Below are 21,744 nucleotides of genomic sequence, written 5' to 3'. Positions count from 1 at the left end.
ATTTATTTCAATATTTTATAATTTAAATTAATTTTTTAATGACTTGGAACGACTTTTGGCATGTTATTTCGGCCAAATATCGTTTCTCCACACAAAATGGTATCCCTTTATACCTGTTCTATTTCTTAAAATGTACAAAATAATAAATAATCTAATATGTAGTTATTTAAAGAATTGATTAATATAAGTGATTATAAGTTTAGATATGAAATAGATTATGTAAGAAGAAGAATAACTAACTTATGTATATTCATAATCTCTTATAGAAACTAATTACTACTTTTAGAAATGTATATTTAGTGCCAAAATATGATTATACAAAAAATATGATATTTAGTACCAATGTCATAATTACCTAAAAATAAAATAAAAAAAAATACTTAGAGAAGAGTGTGACGTTAGAAAGTTAAATAAGAAAAATAAAATAAAATAAAATAAATATATTTATACGAATAAAAATAGTTTAAGATAATGTGTATACTAGAAAGAATATTCTATTTATTATTAGTATATATTATTTTAAAATTAAAGTTTAAGTTTAAAAAAAAGTTAAATTTTATACGTAGTTGATTAGATGATAATTTTTTAAACGATGATAAAATATAAAGTAGTGTAATTTATAATATTAGTTAAAAAGAAAAAGAAAATATTAAAACGTAAATAAAAAATAGATATTACTAATATAATAGTTATAGTTATATATTATAGTTAGTAGATATAGAATTTATCAATTATTTTAGGTTTAAATATGTTTATAATGTTCAAATTTGTTTTTTTTTCTCTCAAATTTAAAATTTTTAATTTGTCATGTGATTTAAAAAAATGTTGTTATAGTCTCACAGAATCATAGGTAGCATCAATAACATTAACAAATTGAAAAGGTTATATAATCTCAATTAAATTTAATGTGATATTTTTATTAATAAAAAGATTATTAAGTAAATTTTGTGTAACATACATTGGAATAGTTGAGTTTTATTTGATAAATTTACTAATGACATTTGCATAAAAGACTAAAATAAGAATTTTTAAAAAAATTATAAGAACTAAAAATCAATTTTAAAATTAAGGAATAAAATCAAATTTACTTCATATTTAAGAGATTAAAAATGAGTAAATATTCAATTTGGTTCTTGAAAGATGGTAGAGGAGGGTGATAGGTTCTTGAAATATTTGTTGTGATATCCAGATCACTAAATTTTAACATTATTATGCAAGTTATGTTGAATTTATTGGAGATATTTGAGTTAATTATTGAGTCAATTACTGAAGTTCCACATGAAGATCTTTATGAAGCCGAGATATATTTTAGTTTTGATGATATTAGCATTAGACAACAGTTAAGTATAAGGTTGACACATATTCTCTCTCCCACTTAGTTGTAACTAAGTATAATATAAAGACTAACTTATATAACGAAATTAAGATTTAAGGACTCAAATGACACAAAAAATGTGAGACCCCATTCCTTCCGCAATTTCCTTTTCACCTTCACTCTCTCCTTTCCTTTGGCTGCCCCATTTGCTCTCCTTACATTCTTCCCCTTTTCTTACTGTCTCAAGGTGGTAGTGCTAAGTGAGCTTGGGTTGCTAGCTGGTTTTCGGAGTTCTCTCTTCTTCTTCCGTGTTCGTTCAAGCTCTCATTCGTCTTTCCCCTCCGTTTCTTCTTCCCGGAGCTCGACATCCTTGTATCGAGGTAAGGGAAGCTAGTTTTTTTTTTGCTGTGTTCTGTTGAAAATGAGTCCATAAGCTCATTTTGTGGTTGATTTCGTGAAGATTGATGGTTGATTTGGTGAAAATGTTTTCGGGGTTGATAGGGTGATGGGAAAAATTTGGGTTTTCCTTGATTTGTGGTTGCATGTGTAGAAAGATGTTGTTTTTGAACTATTTGATGTAAATGTGAACTATTGGATGGTTTGCATGTGGATTTCCTAGTTGTCTTTGCAGATTTTTGAAGAGATTTTCGAACCTGGGGGAGTTGTTGCTGAGCTTCGCGCTAGGCGCAGTTCTTCGCGCCAGGCACGAGACCACCAGGGGGCTCCATTTAGGCAAGCCCCCACGGGCGCAAAGGTGTGTGCGTCGGGCGAGCTTGAGAATGTGAGCCTCTGGTTGGCCCACGCCGGGCGTGATATGGACAACGCCGGGCACGATATCAGTATGTGGCATGTTTTGGGGTTTCTGGTACAGCGTTGGGCGCAACTCTGTCGCGCTGGGCGTGGAGACTCCTTGGGAGTCTCTGCCAGAGGGGCGCTGGGCACAATTTGAATTGCGCTGGGCGCGAGACCTTGGGAGGTCTCTGCCTTCCCCGCGCTGAGTGCGGGCTTGGGCACGTCGGGCGCGTGAGACTCCTTAGAGTCTCTGCCTGGGCATGCACTGGGCACAAATATGATTTGCGCCAAGCGCGGGAGAGCCTCGGGCTCTCTGGCTGGGTCAAGCCGGACGCGAGCATTCTTGCACCGGGCGCGATGACCCCTGGTGCTCTCTGGTTGTGCTACGCCGGGCGCGACCATGAGTGCGCCGGGCGCGTATGATGATGTTGACTTACATGCTGATGGCTGTTAAATTTTGCTAAAATTGTTGATAGATGTTATTTTATGTTGAACTAAACTGTAATTGATGAATATGCTGTGCTGACTAGATAATAGTACTAAGAAATGATGTTGAGCTGTAATAGAGGTTTATTGTTGTGCTGAGCTGGGCTATGATTGATGATTTTAAATGCTAAATTATAGTATTGTTGTACTATAGAATGTTGAACTGAGTTGTGAGTAGTAAGCTGTGTTGAATACTACTTGGCTGTGTTGTATGCTGATTTGCTGTGCCGTGTTGTGAGCTATGTTAGCTGAGCTATATGTTGATCATTTTCCACTATTGTGGTGCTGTTATTGTCGCTATGTCGATGTTGTTATTAGCCACTATTGTGGTGCTGTTATAATCGCTAAGTCGGTGCTGTTATTGCCGCTATGCGGTGCTGTTATAGCCACTTGAGTGGTGCTGTTATTGCTGCTACGTAGTGCTGATATTGCCTCTTTGCGGTGTTGATATTGTTGAATGTTGTGGTGTAGTGTAAGCTATGTTGGTGTGATGATAGTTGTAGCTGTTCACTAATCATATTGTTATATATGTATGTTGATTTCTTTTCACTAGTTTACCCTTTGTTGTCTCCATGATGTTTGGACTGCGATGATCATACTATGTATGGGAGCAAAGAAGGGATAGGTTGGTGGCTGGTGGTGAGTCTGCAGCTGGCAGATGAAGCTAATCCTATAGGATGTTTGGTTGTTTTAACTACTTGGTGTAGTAGCATCTGATGTATTTTGTACACTTTAACTCTATCCAGACTTGGACCTTGTATATGTATATACTCTAGACCCTATATGTATACACTTGTTCCTTTCTGTGTGGTGTTTCTAGTGTTCTGGGTGGTGTATAGTGACCAGCTGGGTCGTTACACTTTAGTGTTATCAAAGCAGTTTGAGTCTAGTGGACACTCTTTCGGGGTGGTTCCTTTAGGCTTTTGTTGTGCTGAGCTCTGTGTTGTGTTGTCTTGCTGTGTTGTTTGTTGTGCTGATTGTGGTGATGTTTTGCTGTGATGTTGATTGTTGTTTGGTTTAGTTATTATATACTAAAGATGTTGTTACTTTTGTAGACAATGACTAGAACCAATGAGCAGATAGCCCGTGCCATGGAGATGATGGATATGACTATGCAGCAGCAAAATGCTTATTTTGCTAGGGCGGAGGCCGATCGAGCTGCAGCTGGTGTAGCAAGACCCACGGGGTCACAGGAGAGCCGGGACCTAGCTGAGTTTCAAAATTTCCATCCTCCACAGTTCAAGGGAGAGGCAGATCCAGAGGTAGCTGATCACTAGATTTGTGAGTTGGAGAAAATCTTTACAGTGCTGGGATGTTCTCAAGAGAGGAGGCTAGCATATGTTGTGTACATGCTGGTTGGGGAGGCTGAGCATTGGTGGAGGGGTACTCACCATATGCTGACCGCTAGAGGAGTGGTTGTGGATTGGGAGTGCTTCAAGAGGATGTTCTTGGAGAAGTATTTCCCTGAGAGCGTGAGGCACGCCAAGGAGGCTGAGTTTATGCGGTTACACCAGGGAGGGATGACAGTTTCTGAGTATGCGATGAGATTCGAGCACCTGGCTTGTTTCTATTCGCAAGGTATAGTTGAGGCCTGAAAATGCAGGAAGTTTGTTGGGGGTCTGAAATATGAGCTGAAGAGGGTGGTGGTGCCTATGGCCACACAGAGTTTCCGGCCTTAGTGGAGAAGGCGAAGGTTGTTGAGCGGTTGGAAGGTGGTAACCGTGTTGTGAAGACTGCTGAGGGACCAGCTGGGTCCAAGAGAGGTGGAAATCAAAGGAAGCCATATGATAGGCCCCAACCACAACAAGGGGGTCTTGTCATTAGGCAACCTTCTGGTGCTGCTGGTGGAGGTAGACAGGGTGGAGGTGCCACTCTGAGATGTTACAGGTGTGCTAGGCCCCATTTTGTCAAGGATTGTCCACACACGGAGAGCCAGTGCTTCAAGTGCCATCAGATGGGTCATGAGTCGGCCAACTGTCCTACTAGAAGCAGACCAGAGAGGGGTAATGCTCAGAGGGGTGGTACCTAGAGAGGTGATGCTCAGAGGGGTGACAGACCCACTACAGCTAGTAGAGTATTCGCTTTGACTGGGGCTGAAGCTTCTACTTCCTCAGATCTTGTGAAGCGGAAGGGTAGAGCTACTGGTAAGGATGTGATGATCCTTTTTGATTCTGGTGCTTCTCATTCATTTATATCATATGCATGTGCTGCTATGTTGGGTGTGCCTGTGTGTGATTTGGGGTTGAGACTGCTAGTGTTGATGCCCGCTTCTGCTTCGGTAGTTGCTTCTGAGCTGTGTGCTGGCTGACCGATTGTGGTGAATGGGAAGAAGTATAAGGTGAACTTGATTTGTTTACCTTTGGTGGATATTGACATAATCTTAGGAATGGATTGGTTGTCTGCCAATCGCATTCTTATAGATTGTGCCAATAGGAGGCTGATATTTCCTCAGGCAGAAGAGGAGCAGTTGATTTCAGCTGGCCAAGCTGAATCCTTGCTGAGAGATGGAGCAGATTGCTATCTTTTCCTTACTGCTTTGAGTGTGGAAACCGAGAGTGTCATTGCTGAAATAGATGTGGTAAGAGACTTTGCTGATGTGGTAAGAGACTTTGATGAGATGCCTGGATTGCCTCCTGCTAGGGAGATGGAGTTTAGCATCAACTTGGTTCCAAGTGCGGGGCCATTGTCGGTAGCTCCCTATAGGATGGCTCCTGCTGAGTTGGTTGAGCTGAAGGGTCAGTTGGAGGACCTGTTGGAGAAACAGTTGGTGCGGCCGAGTGTATCGCCGTGGGGTGCTCCTGTGTTGTTGGTGAAGAAGAAGGATGGGAGTAGTCGACTGTGTGTTGATTACCGGCAGTTGAATAAGTTGACCATTAAGAACAAATATTCACTTCCCCGGATAGATGACTTAATGGATCAACTGAGGGGAGCATCTGTGTTTTCCAAGATTGATTTGAGGTCAGGCTATCACCAGATTAGGGTGAGGGAGGGTGACATACCGAAGACTGCTTTCAGGACTAGGTATGGTCACTATGAATATGTTGTGATGCCGTTTGGTGTGACCAACGCCCTTGCAGTGTTCATGAATTACATGAACAGGATCTTCCGGCCGTTCTTGGATAAGTTTGTTGTGGTGTTCATTGATGACATCTTGATTTATTCGAGGACCCTGGAGGAGCATGGAGAGCACTTGAGGTTGGTGCTGGAGATTTTGAAGGCGAAGCAGCTGTACGCTAAGCTTTCAAAATGTGAGTTCTGGTTGGATGAAGTGAAGTTTTTGGTCCATGTGATTTCAGCTGAGGGGATTGTTGTTGATCCAGCTAAGGTGGAGTCGGTGTTGTAGTGGGAACGTCCAAGGACTGTCACTAATATTCGGAGCTTTGTGGGTTTAGCGGGTTACTATCGAAGGTTCATTGAAGGATTCTCTAAGATAGTAGCGCCTCTGACCCAGCTGACAAGGAAGGAGCAGTCGTTTATTTGGACAGATGCCTGTGAGCAGAGTTTTGATGAGCTGAAAAGGAGGTTGACTACTTCTCCTGTGCTGGTGTTGCCAGATTCTGGTGAGCCCTTTGATGTGTATTATGATGCTTCTCACCAGGGTCTAGGGTGTGTGCTGATGCAAAACAGGAAAGTGGTGGCATATGCTTCAAGGCAATTGAAGAACCGTGAGAGAAATTATCCCACTCATGACTTAGAGTTGGCAGCTGTGGTGTTTGCCTTGAAGATTTGGAGGCATTACTTGTATGGTGCTCGGTTCAGTGTCTTTAGTGATCACAAGAGTCTGAAGTACTTGTTTGATCAGAAGGAACTAAACATGAGGCAGGGGCGGTGGATGGAGTTTCTGAAGGATTATGATTTTCAGTTGATGTATCATCCTGGTAAGGCCAATGTTGTAGCGGATGCGCTGAGTAGGAAATCCATCCACATGTCTAGTATGATGGTGAAGGAGCTGGAACTGGTGGAGAAGTTCAGAGATCTGAACCTCTGTGTGGAGTTAGCTCAAGATCACATTAGTTGTGGGATGATTAACATAACTAGTGAGTTCTTGAGGCAGGTTGGACTTAAACAGTTGCAGGATGTTGAGCTGGTGAAACTTCTTGGTTTGTTGGGAACTGAGAAGGCTGTTTGTTTTGAGCTAGGAGAAGATGGAATCTTGAGGTTCAAGGGCAGAATTTGCCTACCTTAGGATGCTGAGCTGAAGAGAGCTGTGTTGGAGGAGGGCCACAAGAGCAGACTTAGCATACATCCAGGTATGACTAAGATGTACCAAGACCTCAAGAATACTTTCTGGTGGTCTGGTATGAAGAGGGAGATAGCTGAATATGTGGCGGCCTGTCTGACCTGTCAAAAGGCAAAGGTTGAGCATCAGAAGCCGAGTGGGTTGATGCAACAGATTGAGATTCCAGAATGGAAGTGGGATAGTATCACTATGGACTTCATTGTGGGGTTACCTAGGTCAGCTAGGAATAGTGATGCTATCTAGGTGATTGTTGATCGGTTAACCAAGTGTGCGCATTTCTTGCCTGTCAACATCAAGTGGTCCTTGGAGAAGCTGACACAGTTGTATGTGAGGGAGATAGTACGGTTGCATGGGGTGCCTTCCAGTATTATTTCTGACCGAGATCCGAGGTTCACTTCCAGATTTTGGCAGAGTCTACATCAAGCCCTAGGCACGAAGCTAAAGTAGAGTTCTGCTTATCATCCGCAGAAGGATGGTCAGTCAGAGAGGACAATCCAGTCCTTGGAGGATTTGTTGAGGGCTTGTGTGTTAGACCACTTGCGTAGCTGGGAGGAGGTCCTACCGCTGGTGGAGTTTACTTACAATAATAGCTTTCATGCTAGTATTGGGATGGCACCGTTTGAAGCCTTGTATGGCAGGAGATGTAGGACTCTTCTGTGCTGGTATCAAGATAGTGAGTTAATGGTTGTGGGACCGAAGCTGATCCTACAGACTACTGAGAAGGTGAAGATGATTTAGGAGAGGATGAAGACTGCTTAGAGTAGGCAAAAATCTTATGCTGACAAAAGGCGTAAGCCTTTAGAATTTGCTGAAGGGGAGCATGTGTTTCTGAAGGTGACTCCGACCTCTGGTGTGGGTAGAGCGCTGAGGGCAAGGAAGTTCACACCAAGGTTTATTGGTCCCTATCAGGTCATACAACGTGTGGGTCCGATTGCTTATCGGTTGGCTTTGCCACCGTCTCTTTCAAACCTACACGATATATTTCATGTATCCCAGCTGAGGAAGTATGTCCATGACCTGAGTCATGTGGTGGAGCTGGATGATGTACCAGTGAAGGAGAACTTGACTTTTGAGAAGTTACCAGTAGCTGTGATTGATCATAAGCTGAAAGAACTGAGGGGCAAGTCCATTGCTCTGGTGAAGGTGTTGTGGGATGCAGCTACTAGTGAGGCTACTTGGGAGGTGGAGTAGCAGTGCAGGGAGCGGTATCCGTTTCTTTTCCCAAGTAAGTCTGTTTTCGGAGACGAAAACTCTTGTTGTTGGGGAGGTTGTGAGACCCCATTCCTTCCGCAATTTCCTTTTCACCTTCACTCTCTCCTTTCCTTTGGCTGCCCCATTTTCTCTCCTTACATTCTTCCCCTTTTCATGCTGTCTCAAGGTGGTAGTGCTAAGTGAGCTTGGGTTGCTAGCTGGTTTTCGGAGTTCTCTCTTCTTCTTCCGTGTTCGTTCAAGCTCTCATTCGTCTTTCCCCTCCGTTTCTTCTTCCCGGAGCTCGGCATCCTTGTACCAAGGTAAGGGAAGCTAGTTTTTTTTTTTGCTGAGTTCTGTTGAAAATGAGTCCATAAGCTCATTTTGTAGCTGATTTCGTGAAGATTGATGGTTGATTTGGTGAAAAATTTTTCGGGGTTGATAGGGTGATGGGAAAAATTTGGGTTTTCCTTGATTCGTGGTTGCATGTGTAGAAAGATGTTGTTTTTGAACTATTTGATGTAAATGTGAACTATTGGATGGTTTGCATGTGGATTTCCTGGCTGTCTTTGCAGATTTTTGAAGAGATTTTCGAACTTGGGGGAGTTGCTGCTGAGCTTCGCGCTGGGCGCAGTTCTTCACGCCGGGCGCGAGACCACCAGGGGGCTCCATTTAGGCATGCCCGCCGGGCGCAAAGGTGTGTGCGCCGAGCGAGCTTGAGAATGTGAGCCTCTGGTTGGCCCACGCCGGGCGTGATATGGATAGCACCGGGTGCGATATCAGTATGTGGCATGTTTTGGGGTTTCTGGTACGGTGTCGAGCGCGACTCTGTCGCGCTGGGCGTGGAGACTCCTTGGGAGTCTCTGCCAGAGGGGCGCTGGGCGCAATTTGAATTGCGCCGAGCGCGAGACCTTGGGAGGTCTTTGCCTTCCCCACGTTGGGCGCGGGCTTGGGCACGCCAGGCACGTGAGACTCCTTAGAGTCTCTGCCTCGGCATGCGCTGGGTGCAAATTTGATTTGTGCCAGGCGCGGGAGAGCCTCGGGCTCTTTGGCTGGGTCAAGAAGGGCGCGAGCATTCTTGTGCCGAGCGCGATGACCCCTGGTGCTCTCTGGTTGTGCTACGCCGGGCGCGACCATGAGTGCGCCGAGCGCGTATGATGATGTTGACTTACATGCTGATGGCTGTTAAATTTTGCTAGATGTTATTTTATGTTGAACTAAGCTGTAATTGATGAATATGTTATGCTGACTAGATGATAGTGCTGAGAAATGATGTTGAGCTGTAATCGAGGTATATTGTTGTGCTGAGCTGGGCTATGATTGATTATTTTAAATGCTGAATTATAGTATTGCTGTACTATAGAATGTTGAACTGAGTTGTGAGTAGAAAGTTGTGTTGAATACTACTTGGCTGTGCTGTATGCTGATTTACTGTACTGTGTTGTGAGCTGTGTTAGCTGAGCTGTATGTTGATCATTTGCCACTATTGTGGTGTTGTTATTGCCGCTATGTCGGTGCTATTATTAGCCACTATTGTGGTGCTGTTATAGCCGCTAAGTCGGTGCTGTTATTACCGCTATATGGTGCTGTTATAGCCACTTGAGTGGTGTTGTTATTGCTGCTATGCAGTGCTGATATTGCCGCTTTGCGGTGCTGATATTGTTGAATGTTGTGGTGTAGTGTAAGCTGTGCTGGTGTGATGATAGCTGTAGCTGTTTACTAATCATATTGTTATATATGTATGTTGATTTCTTTTCATTAGCTTACCCTTTGTTGTCTCCATGATGTTTGGACTGCGATGATCATACTATGTATGAGAGCAGAGTAGGGATAGGTTGGTGGCTGGTGGTGAGTTTGTAGCTGGCAAATGAAGCTGATCCTATAGGATGTTTGGTTGTTTTAGCTACTTGGTGTATTAGCATCTGATGTATTTTGTACACTTTAACTCTATCCAGACTTGGACCTTGTATATGTATATATTCTAGACCCTATATGTATACACTTGTTCCTTTCACTGTGGTGTTTCTAGTGTGCTGGGTGGTGTGTAGTGACCAGCTAGGTCGTTACAAAAAATTTTTAAAATTAGTTTCCTCTATCATCTTTCAAGACCAAATTAGATATTTGCTCGATTAAAAAATACATTTAAGTCATTATTTTCCTATCTATTATATATCATTAATTATTTATTATAATTAAAAGAAAGTTGCATTATTTTTATCTCTTAATAATTAATGACCGCAATTAGAAAAACTGTTTAATGCAATTTAATATATTTTTCATCATTTTATATACACTTAAAATTATTATAAGATTTAATGATTTAATTGGTTGATTTAATAAAATATATATATATATATATTATTTATTTATATATATAATTTTTTATAAAATTATTTTTATATGATAAACATTTTAGCAGTGCATTTTCCACCTTAAAATACTAGTTTACATAGTATGTTGTCAAAATAGACAAATAAATAAAATTAGTTAAATTAAAGATTTAAATATGTTTTTAGTCCCTCAAATTTAAAATTATTGTTTTTAGTCCTTGTAATTTTTAAAAATCTTGTTTTAGTCTCTCAGATTACTAATAACGTATCTGAAAGTAATAAATTAAGACGGTTATGGAATATCAATTAAATTTAATGTGATGTTTTCACTAATAAGAATACAAATAAGTAGATTTTATGCAATAATATTTGATAAATTTCTTAACAAAATTTGAATATAAAGACTAAAATAAGATTTTTTGATATTACAGGAATTAAAAATAATAATTTTAAATTTAAGGGACCAAAAATAAATTTATCCTAAATTTGAGGGACTAAAAACATATTTAAACCTAAATTAAATGAATTTATTTTAAATTTAATATAATATAATTTATTTTAAACAAATTTAATATAATTTAATTTATTTTAAACAAATTTAAATATAATTTAATTTATGTTAAACAAAAATTAAAGATATTTTGCTTAATAAATTTCACATTTATTTATACTTAAAAATTTTCTTATATTATATACTTTGATGAATTCGTAGAATGAAAAAATAAAAAGTAAAAGATTTTTTTATTCCAAATTAAATTTAATTAGATATGGAATTGGATTGAATTTACATAAAATCGAATCAATTAGGTCATATAATAATAAAATTAAATTAATTATGACTCTCACACGCAGATAATTTTTATAAAAAACTATCATTTAAAATTTATTAGGCGCATATATTAAAAAAAAAAAGTATACTGATCAAAAAGTTATTACGTGAAGTTATAAACAAATTAGCAACATGCTTAAAATAATATTAATTACAAATAAAATAAGTACTATAAATATTAATTACAAATAAAATAAGTACTATAACAAGTCATGAAAACTGACAAAGACGTAAATCAACTAATTTGAAATTGTTTTAGTTTAATTAAAAGTCTCATTCAAGTTCCAAAAAAAAAAAAGTCCTGTTGCCAATTATGATCCTATATTTGACTCAAGTAGGATTGCTATCTAACATTATGTTGAGTTGGAATTTTAATGCATTATTCCCAAAAGTTGATATCTTTGTGAATTTAATTGAGATACACAATTATAATAAATATTTTTGTCATCTAATCATGGATTCTCATATAAATGAAAATTATTGACCACTGCAATAATGAGTGATTCCTAATTCTACAGGTAACTCAAGCTATCTGATTAACAATGGAAAATCTTTACAGAGAGTACCAAACTTAAACTTCATCTTTATTGGGATCTAATCTCTAATTGACATGTGTACTGTGATTCATGATTTAATTTCATGTGATTGATCCCGAATTTTCACCCTCCTTAATGGTACCTGAATTTTCACCAATATCAAGTGCAAGTGGCTCAGCATCTTTTGAACAAGAATTAACTCTGGGAACCCCATTGACACCATTTTGATGTGTCTCACACTGCTTCACATCCTCTATTGTTGAAGGGGCATCCAAGGCTGGAGGATCCACATCCATAGCACAATCTCTGCCACCTTTATCTAAAATATTTTCTTCAATCTTATCATTAGACACACCACCAATTTCAGAAGCTGAGATCTCATTTTCTGAAGCAGTCAAGCCCCTCTCTTTGTTCTCTCTAGACGCATCGCCATGAATGGTATCATTAACACAAGTTGATGATGGATCAACATCCATGTCAACAGGCAAGCTGTCCTCTCCAGCACTCTCACAAGGTTCGCCAGTTATGGCGCCACCACAATCGGTGATATCATTCATTGCACTTGCACATCCAGGGGCTTCATTTGAATCATTTCTGTCCTCACAGCCATCAGCATCCTCAGATAAAACATCATTGATAGCATGCTTCTTACTGACCAAGTCCTGATCCCGGTTAGCTGAGACTACCCTGAAGCTTTCCTGAGGAATATCAATAACGATCTGTTTCTCGTTAGGATCCACAACAGTCTGGACACTTTCTTTATCGAGTAGGGTATCTAACTGCTTCTGAACTGACACTGCCAATGATACGGCATGATCGCGGATCAAAGAATCAAAAGGAGGGCAATGCAACATGTTATTTAGTGCCCGGTGATACTGAAATAAAGTGACAGATGGTAAGATGGACCCCCTCTTTCGACTGATACTAAGAACTTTCAGGATATGCTCACAGAGGTTACCTTCTTGTGCCCAACTACAATTACAGATGCTCAACATTGAACCAGTATTCCAGACAACAAAAGCTTTATCACGTTCAACTTGATCAGTGACCGTAGCACGTCCATCTTCTATTAAGACATCGGTGTCTGGAATCTTCTGTGCTTTGCGCCATGATGTCAAACCACTCATCCATTCGTTTTTCCAGTATCGTGCAAAATCATCTTTTCCTGAGTACTCATCAAGCCAGAAATAAGAATGGACTTTTGTACCCAACTTGTCAACCAACCAATCGGCTCGCTGATAAACAGTGACATCTTTTTCATTCAACAACCTGATCTTCAGTTGGTTGTGGTAAAATTCCATTGCTGCACAAGACTCTTGGCTAGCAAGAGGAAGAGTTTGAAGAGCATTGATCCATGCTCCTGCATCAAAGGGACAAAATAATTTCAGTGTACATAACTTACAATAACAATTTCATATTATAAATATATCCCCTAAAAGCCAATATGATCTTATCCTTAACCAGTTAGACATTAAGGAAGCAATATCCTGTAAATATTATAAGTTGAACAAAACATGCAGCAATAGTCACAAATAGTTGATAAGTACATAATATGCAGTGGTTTTGCCCATCCAATAAGAGCAACGCTCGCCAGTAAAAGACCACGCAAATACTCATCAGATCAGAAGCCTTGGATACTATTACTTCTCAATTACATAAGAAGAAAATAAATCACACTCCACTATCTAAATATTACTGACCTATTCTAGGATACCAGGTTGCCTTGAAATAGTCCATAAATTTGGATTCATCAATGAACTCTTCCATAAATTCTTCAAAGAGTGACATGTTTCCTTGAAGGCGGCAAATGTTATCCACTATCCACCCAAGGCGTCTGGATATCTTTATTTGCATATCAGTTTCCAAACACTTTACTATGTTTTTATGCCATAAATGACGAATCCGCCAGAAACTTATCAATACTGTACACTGAAACACATCCCTGAAAAATATACAGAATATATATACTTGTTAGTCAAGAAGTTGTAAAAAATAAATTCCTTAAATTGATACTGTAAAGCACAACAAAGTTTCATATTTCAGATTTCAAAATACCAAAAATAATTTCTATATTAACATTTGAATCAGTCATCAGCGTCATCACAAATGCAAACCATGAATGCACCCTATAATCTCATGACCAGGATCAAAAACTCCAAGAGAGCAATCATTTCCCAAAATAATTGGCTACCAAACAAACACACAAGTATTTAAATAATAGGCCACACGACCAAAAACACTAACAAATTGAAAAGATTAATTTTGGGTTTGAGGAAAATTAGAACTCGTGAAAACATTCATTAGATCATCAGAAATCTGACACATGAAGCAACTGCATTTAAAATATTCAGCACATTACATTATATCCAACTTTTCAGACAAATTTAAATTCAAACGATTCATATTTCATAAGCAGGAACAAAATATTAATAAAATTATCTAATCACCCACACTGCAATCTTGAAAGAGAAGTTAAAGGCTGCGGTGCTTTTTCTATATTTGATTAAAAGAATATTAACTTCCATGATAAATTGAACCAACCTGATTGCTAGAACATCATAAAATGGATCATCTACTATGAAGCCAGCCAACTTCCAAGTAGGATCTTTGGTGTGAACTCTATTGTAAAGAGCCCTCATCCATCGATGTGCATCCAAACTAGAAAACCTTGGTGCTATTATCCAAGCCACTGGAATGGCCTTCTTGTCTGAGTTGAACACTAGAAGACTATGAATGGGGTACTGGATGAAATTACCAATGTGCTTGCTTTTAGTTTCTTTGAAACTAAATCAAAACAAATATGTTTCTAATCACTTCAAAATGGGGGAAAGAGAAAATAACAGACCTGTAATTTATTTGTACCAAATCTTGAATCTGTGGCAAGCAGACCGCGGTTCCCAAATCTAATCATTTGTTGCAATTGCCACTCAGTTTGAATGCCTAGAGCAAATGGATCAGAATCAGAGAAATCTTCATAGAAGAAAACCTGATTTTGGTGGCTTTCAACCCACATGCCGACACTAACAGCATCATCGTCATCTAGTTCATATGTAGAACGACGAATTGCCCTCTCTTGTCGCCTAACATAACGGTGGGTCAAAAGGTCATCGCGGTTACAAGGACCACCTTGTCTCTCAACTGATTCATTGTGTCTCTGCATAATGGTTTCCACAGAGACCCCAACATATAGAAGAGATAAAACCCGAAGTCGAAGATCTTCCGAGATATATGGGGCAAACATGGCACGTGTTCCAGCAGCCTTTTTGTCCTGTGGACCATGGCATGGCAAGCCCTTTTTATCCACATGCTTATCATCATTATATATGATCAGGGCAACTGAAGGTTCAGCTATGAGGCGCTTCACAATGAAGTGACAAGTACAACCTCTCTTAGTATTTGGTCTACCTGCATTTTTCTTCTTAGGAACATAAGTAGAACGACTTGGTCTAACAATCCCACCTTTTCTATGGTCATCAGGACCAAAGGAACACCAATACCTACATTAATATGGCATTAAAATCTACACTGCAATTGAATGCAACAAATAAGCAATACCAAACAAAAGCAGCTATGACTTACAAAATATACTCTAGTATGCCATCAACCTTCTGCTTGAAGGGCATTTTAGGAGACCGTCGACGCCTTGCTTCAACATGAAACCTTGTGGGACATTCTTTATTATTTGATTCACCCCTCACAAAATCATCAACTCTAGCAAATGGGATAAGGGCAACTCTATCTAACTTATCATGCCAACCTTCTACTTTTGACCACACAAGTTCGGAAGAAGAAATTTCCAATGTGGGGGGGTTTTGTACCGGAAGAGATAGGATTGCATCCCATCTGGCCATTGTAGAGGAACACTAAACGAAAATTTTATGATTAAAAGCAATTATGAATTGATTTTGCAATTGGCATTATTATGATGAGGTCCAATCTCCAAAGAAGCTGCAAGAACAGTTGAAGGACATTGTCATGGAGAGAATATTGAATTAAAAGTTAATTATTTGTAGAACTATGAAAAACCCTAAACTTACAAAGGAAGGAAAACATTGACATAGAGAAAGCTTATGCGAGAGGTGTGGTTGGGTGTTGCAGCGGAGCGACGCTTCTATGTTCTCACGGAAAGTTGTGCCTTAGTCGGTATATGCACAACCCTAATTCCAACCACAGGGTATCGTTTTTTTTTTTTTTCCTTAACAAATTTAAATTAATTTATTTTAATTTAAATTTCTTAAATTTTTAAAATTTTAGTTTGTTTTTTTATGATGGGTAAAATTGATTTTAAATATGTATATTGAAACTTTAATATTAAATTTTATAAAATAAAAATTAACTAATTTTAAGTATTTAACAATTTTAGTGTTAAAAAATATTTAATAAATTAATATAATCTTTTATGTTTAATAATTAAAATAATTGTTGATATTCTTTATGCTGACTTTAAATTAAAAAAGATGGAAGGAAAAAGGAAAAAAGAAAGAGGAAATAAGAGAGAATGTGAAAGAGGAAGAGAGAGAATCGAATATAAAAGAGAAATAGTTGAGAGAAAAGATAAAGAAGTGAGATATGAAAAAGAAAAGAGATAAAAGTTGTAGAGAGAGGAAGAAGAAAAAAGAAAAGTAAAGAGAACACAAAAAATTAAAGATCTATTTGATTTGATTTTTTTTTTCTATTTCCATTTTTAAAGAAAATAAAAAATGGTAGAAATAAGAAATTATTATTTACACCATTTTTTGTAAGAATAAAAACACAATGATAAAATTTGTAATTTTAATCGCAATTTAACTGTTTTTTACTTTTCTTATGTGGTGGTGGAATGATATTTTTGGAGAATTTTTTACTGTGCTAGAATTTAAAAAAAAAATAAAAATAAATATCCCATAATATATTTACAAATATAAATCATTTTATTGTGTGTGGTCAAAATTTGATTTTCGGGAAATTGAATTCTGACCAGTACTGTATCCATTCCTCCCACAATTTAATTTATAAGGACATTGCATTTTTCCTGTCAGATCATTCGATCTCTTGGGATTCGAATTCTGTGTAGGGGTTTAACTTTTTTTATAGTATTTCTAATATATATATATATATATATATATATATATATATATATATTAAATATTAAAAATAGTTTAAAAATACATTATAAATATAAGATAAAATTTTAAAAATAATAATAATTTTAATAAGTTAAAAAATTAATAAGTTGTTATTTGAAAAAAATTAAATTTAATAAGTTAGAATGTATTATAAATATATATATATATATATATATATATATATATATATGTGTGTGTGTGTTTTTTTAAAAATATTAATAATATTTATAATAATAAAATTGAATAAATAATTTTTTAAGTATGATAAAAACAAAACATGGATAAAAAATAGTTATGTATTTTCCTTATATTATTTGTATGTTAAATATTAGAATATAAAAAAAATATTTTAATAAAATTGTACTGTCTCGGCCTATTTCCGATACGATCCGTAGGAGAAGGACTGAGACCCGCTTCACCCTGCCATGTGGTACCATAGGAGTAGTTGCTTAAGCCCTTTCGCCTTATAGGCTCAGGGCTGGAAGGTAAGTGTACCATCTTGGCCTATCTCCGATACGATTCGTAGGAGAAGGATCGAGACCGACTTCACCCTGCCATGTGGAGCCACTCAGCAAAAGACCAACCTGATTTTGTAGCACGGGTGAACCCGATCAGTATCTGACCTGACCACCCTCACGGGAGCTATCTCGGGAAAAGACCGACCTTATCCGGCCACATGAGTTAGCTCGGCCTGGGTGAGATCGACCAAGGTGAGCTTAGTCGTGGTAAGCTCGGTCTAGGTGAGATCGGCCAAGGTGAGCCCAGCCGTGGTAGGTTGGGTCTAGGTAAGATCGGCCAAGACCCGAGTGGGTCTTACCTCTCGTGTTGATTCGTGAATTAAGGACGAAAAGCCCATCTTTAATAATCAAATATTCCCAATGAAAACCGTTATGGAAATCCTCGCGCTTACGAGGCCCAAGAGGCCCATGAACAGAAAAGTATAAAGCCTAAAACCCTAGAGTTAAGGGGGCAGATTACACTTTTGAATGCTCTGGCTCTAAGGCTTAACCTAGGAAGAAACCCTAGTCCACCCTTTGGCCGGAACATTTTGGCGCCCACCGTGGGGCTACGGTGAAACTTTTCCTACGCCCCAAGTAACACAAAAGAACATGCAGTTTACTATGGTGAGAGGCGGCACATCGAATAGCGACTCACAACACCCTACCATGGAGGAGATGATGGTGTTGATCAATGGCTTGAGAGAGGAGAATACACGATCCAGGGAAAGAGAGGGGGCTATTCAATGAGAAAACGAGGAGATCAGGAGGCGAGCGAATGAGATGCAGGCTATGATAACGGCCAATACCAGGTCGGCGGAGGAAGATGTCATGATGGAAGTCCCTAGGGATTTCTGACCTTTCTCGGATGCTATAGAGGCTGAGATCATCCCGAGCGATCATCGGGTCCCCCAGGTGGAACCTTTTGACGGAACCCAGGATCCTAGTCAACACTTGACGGATTTCCGAGCTCAAATGCTGATTTGTGGAGGGAGTATGAAAATTCGCTGCAAGCTGTTCATGGGCACGCTAAAAAAAGCGGCCCTTGATTGATTTAGTGGTCTTCCTGACCAATCAATCACCGACTTTGATGTCTTTAGTCGGCTTTTCATAGCACAGTTTGCGGCCAACAAAAAGAAACCGTCGATCATGTTAGACTTGTTTAATCTCAAACAGCAACGCGAGGAGTCGTTGAAAGACTTTTTGCAAAGGTTCAATGAGGTTGCTTTGAGGATTGCATCCTTGGATGAAAGGATGGTGGTCATCGCATTCCAGAAGGGACTAAGATCGGGTGCATTCGACGTTGCACTAGAGAAAGCAAATTGCCAAACGATGTCGGAGGTAAGAGCTTTCGCCCTGAGCCACATAAAGACGGAGGAGGGGCAACTCAACAAAAGGGCGGCAGAAAACCGAGAAGCTGAGGTGGGCAATAAAGAGGGCAATAAACATCTCCGGTCGCGTTCGGATTGGAGTAAGCGAGGTGACTATTATAATGTGAAGGAGGGCAATTACCGATAGGCAGATTATGGTGGTCGGACAAGGGGCAAGTGGACACGAAGCAACGAGGAGGAAAATTTTACTCCGCTCAATGTCCCTAGGAGGCAGATACTTCATGATGTCAATAGTGCATCGCTCTTTGACTTTCCAGCAACGACGGAGCGCCTGTTGGGTCCCTTCAAGACCAACTGGTGTGAGTTTCACAGGACCCATGGGCATACCACTGAAAATTGCTTCGTCCTTGGGAGACAGATTGAGCGCCTGATCAAGGAGGGGTGCCTGAAAAAGTTCGTGGCAAGGAAACAAGAGGAAGGCTCGTTGAAAAGGCGACACAAGCGTACACAAGATAACGCAAGGAGGGATAGACATAGAGAAAGGACCCCCCTCAAGGAGCCTCCAGCAAAGGCGTCGGAGGTCCATCAGCAAGCAATTCACGGGGATTTCAACACAGTGGCAGGGGGATTTGCGGGCGGAGGCATCACCTCAACTGCTCGAAAAAGGTACACATGCTCCGTTCTGTCTAGGGATGACAAATATACTCGTACCCGCGAGTAATACCCGAACCCGTCCCGACTTTGACGGGAAATATCCGGTTTGATTGGATACGGGTACGGGTACGAGTAAAACCCGATATATTAAACCGGGTACGGGTATGTATTTACCTGCCCCGTACCCGTACCCGTACCCGTCCCTGTTCCCATTTTTAATTTAATACCTACTTTCAATTCAATTATATTAAAGAATTTTAATATTTTTTTATGTGTGATTATTTATTATAATATGAGATAAAGAAATAACCTAATTATAATTATAATATAATTAAAAAAATAATTTAAAAATATTATATTTTTAAAAAAAAATAAAAAATAAAAATTTTGACGGGTACGGGTACGGGTACAGGTATACCCGATACCCGACGGGAACGGGGATGGGGATGAAAATCACATACCCGACGGGTACGAGTACGGGGACGGGGATGAGTTTGGCTCGCGGGGACGGGGACGGGTATCATGAAACCTGTACCCGCCCCGCCCCGTTGCCATCCCTAGTTCTGTCCATGTCAAAATTCTGCCAACCTCCCCAACCCACGATTTCCTTCTCGGATGCCGACTATGAAGGAGTGGCCCCTCATGAGAATGATCCTATAGTCATCACAACGATAGTGATGGGCTATAATGTGAAACGCGTTCTGGTCGACCAGGGAAGTTCGGCCAACATCCTTTTTTGGGAAGCCTTTGTGGGAATGAAGATCCCTAACGACCGGCTTGTACCCTACGCAAGAACCCTGGTAGGTTTTGTAGGAGACCAGGTTATGGCTAGGGGGTATGCCGATTTAAAAATGACCTTTGGTTAGGGCTCGTAGATGAAAACGGTGACCATTCGATATTTAGTAGTGAATGCTCAGTCGTCTTACAACATACTCATCGGCAGGCCTACGGTGAACAAACTGGGGGCCGTTGTGTCAACATCACATCTGAAAGTGAAGTACCCATTGCTGAATGGGGATGTTGGAGTCCTCAAAAGTGGATCAAGAGGTCGCCCGAAAGTGTTACGAGGACAGCTTGAAGGCACGAAGGCACTTGTATACTACATCAGCTGAAAAGCAAATCCATTCCATTGAATTGGATCCTAGGATGGGTCAGTTAGATCACCGACCCGCCCCTGCAGAAGATGTCAAGGAAGTAGTAGTGATGGAAGGAAGGAATGTGAAAATTGGTACTTCTTTAACCCCGAAAAACGAAGAAAGGTTAGTCGAGGTTTTAAGAGAAAATGCGTCGGCATTTGCATGACATTTCAAGGACATGCCTGACATTGACCCGATTTCCTGTGTCACAAGCTAGCTATAGACCCTAATGCAAGAGCAGTTATCCAAAAGAGACAGAAGTTTGGAGAGGAGAAACGAAGGGCCATCGTAGAAGAAACAAAAAAATTGGTGATGGCAGGACATGTCCAAGAAATCCAATACCCGACCTGGTTGGAAAACGTGGTGATGGTGCGCAAGAGTAACGGGAAATAGAGAATGTGTACGAACTTCACTAATCTGAATAAGGCCTGCCCAAAGGACTCGTACCCGCTATCCAACACAGACTGCTTGGTTAATGGAGCGTCGGGGTACGAATTGCTGAGTTTCATGGATGCTTACTCGGGGTACAACCAGATCCGAATGCATTCAGCAGATGAAGACAAGACCGGCTTCATAGCAGATCAAGCCAATTTTTGCTACAGGGTTATGCTGTTCGGTTTGAAGAACGCGGGGGCAACTTATCAACGACTAATGGACAAGGTCCTAGTGAATCAGCTAGGTAGGAATGTGGAAGCTTATGTGGACGACATGGTGGTGAAGTTGACGAGCATCGATCGACATTTTGACGATTTGCAGGAATTGTTTGACACTATCAGTAAGTATCAACTCAAGTTGAATCTCAAAAAGTGCTCTTTCAGGGTCCAAGCAGGAAAATTCCTCGGTTTCCTACTAACTCACTGTGGCATCGAAGCAAACCCTAATAAGTGCTCGACTATCATCAACATGAGGAGCCCATCTACAGTGAAGGAGGTTCAACAACTTGCGGGAAGAATGGCTTCTCTGTCCCGTTTTCTTTCAAGGGCGGCTGATAAGGCGTTACCGCTTTTTCAATGCCTAAAGAAGAACGATCATTTCACTTGGACGACCGAGTGTGAAGAAGCTTTCACGGAACTCAAGAGGTCACTTGCATCGCCGCCTATTCTGCCAAAACCTCGACCGAACATCCCTTTGTTGGTCTACATATCGACATCCGACCGAGCAGTTAGTGCGGTTCTAGTACAAGAACAGGAAGCCTCTCAAGTTCCTATTTACTTCGTGAGTAGGGTCTTACAGGGAGCAGAGACGAGGTATCAGAAGATTGAAAAGTTGGCTCTTGCGATACTAGTCACCGCGAGGAAGTTGAGA

General features: G+C 39.8%; 1 protein-coding gene across 1 annotated transcript; it reads right to left on the bottom strand.

Moving 5' to 3' along the window:
• Positions 1-11,599: 11,599 nt before the first annotated feature.
• Positions 11,600-15,908, bottom strand: LOC109789806 (zinc ion binding protein). Its single transcript, XM_020348841.3, has 6 exons — positions 15,754-15,908; positions 15,296-15,664; positions 14,562-15,213; positions 14,258-14,457; positions 13,417-13,658; positions 11,600-13,076 (listed from the first exon to the last, which is right to left on the bottom strand). Exons 2-6 carry the CDS (start codon positions 15,565-15,567, stop codon positions 11,818-11,820), a joined length of 2,625 nt encoding a protein of 874 aa, XP_020204430.1. The 5' UTR covers positions 15,568-15,664; positions 15,754-15,908; the 3' UTR covers positions 11,600-11,817.
• Positions 15,909-21,744: the final 5,836 nt, after the last annotated feature.

Source organism: Cajanus cajan, chromosome 2 (genome assembly GCF_000230855.2).
Source record: "Cajanus cajan strain Asha chromosome 2, NIPB_CcT2T_4, whole genome shotgun sequence".
Lineage (NCBI taxonomy): Eukaryota > Viridiplantae > Streptophyta > Magnoliopsida > Fabales > Fabaceae > Cajanus > Cajanus cajan.
Note: the sequence above shows the minus strand (reverse complement) of the source record. Positions and strands in the feature narration are given on the sequence as shown.

Coding starts and splice junctions, on each gene's coding strand:
- LOC109789806 (XM_020348841.3), bottom strand. CDS start 15,567: ATGGCCAGATGGGATGCAATCCTATCTCTTCCGGTACAAAACCCCCCC. Junction 15,214..15,295: donor GGCATACTAGAGTATATTTT/GTAAGTCATAGC, acceptor ATATTAATGTAG/GTATTGGTGTTCCTTTGGTC. Junction 14,458..14,561: donor TTGGTACAAATAAATTACAG/GTCTGTTATTTT, acceptor AATTTCATCCAG/TACCCCATTCATAGTCTTCT.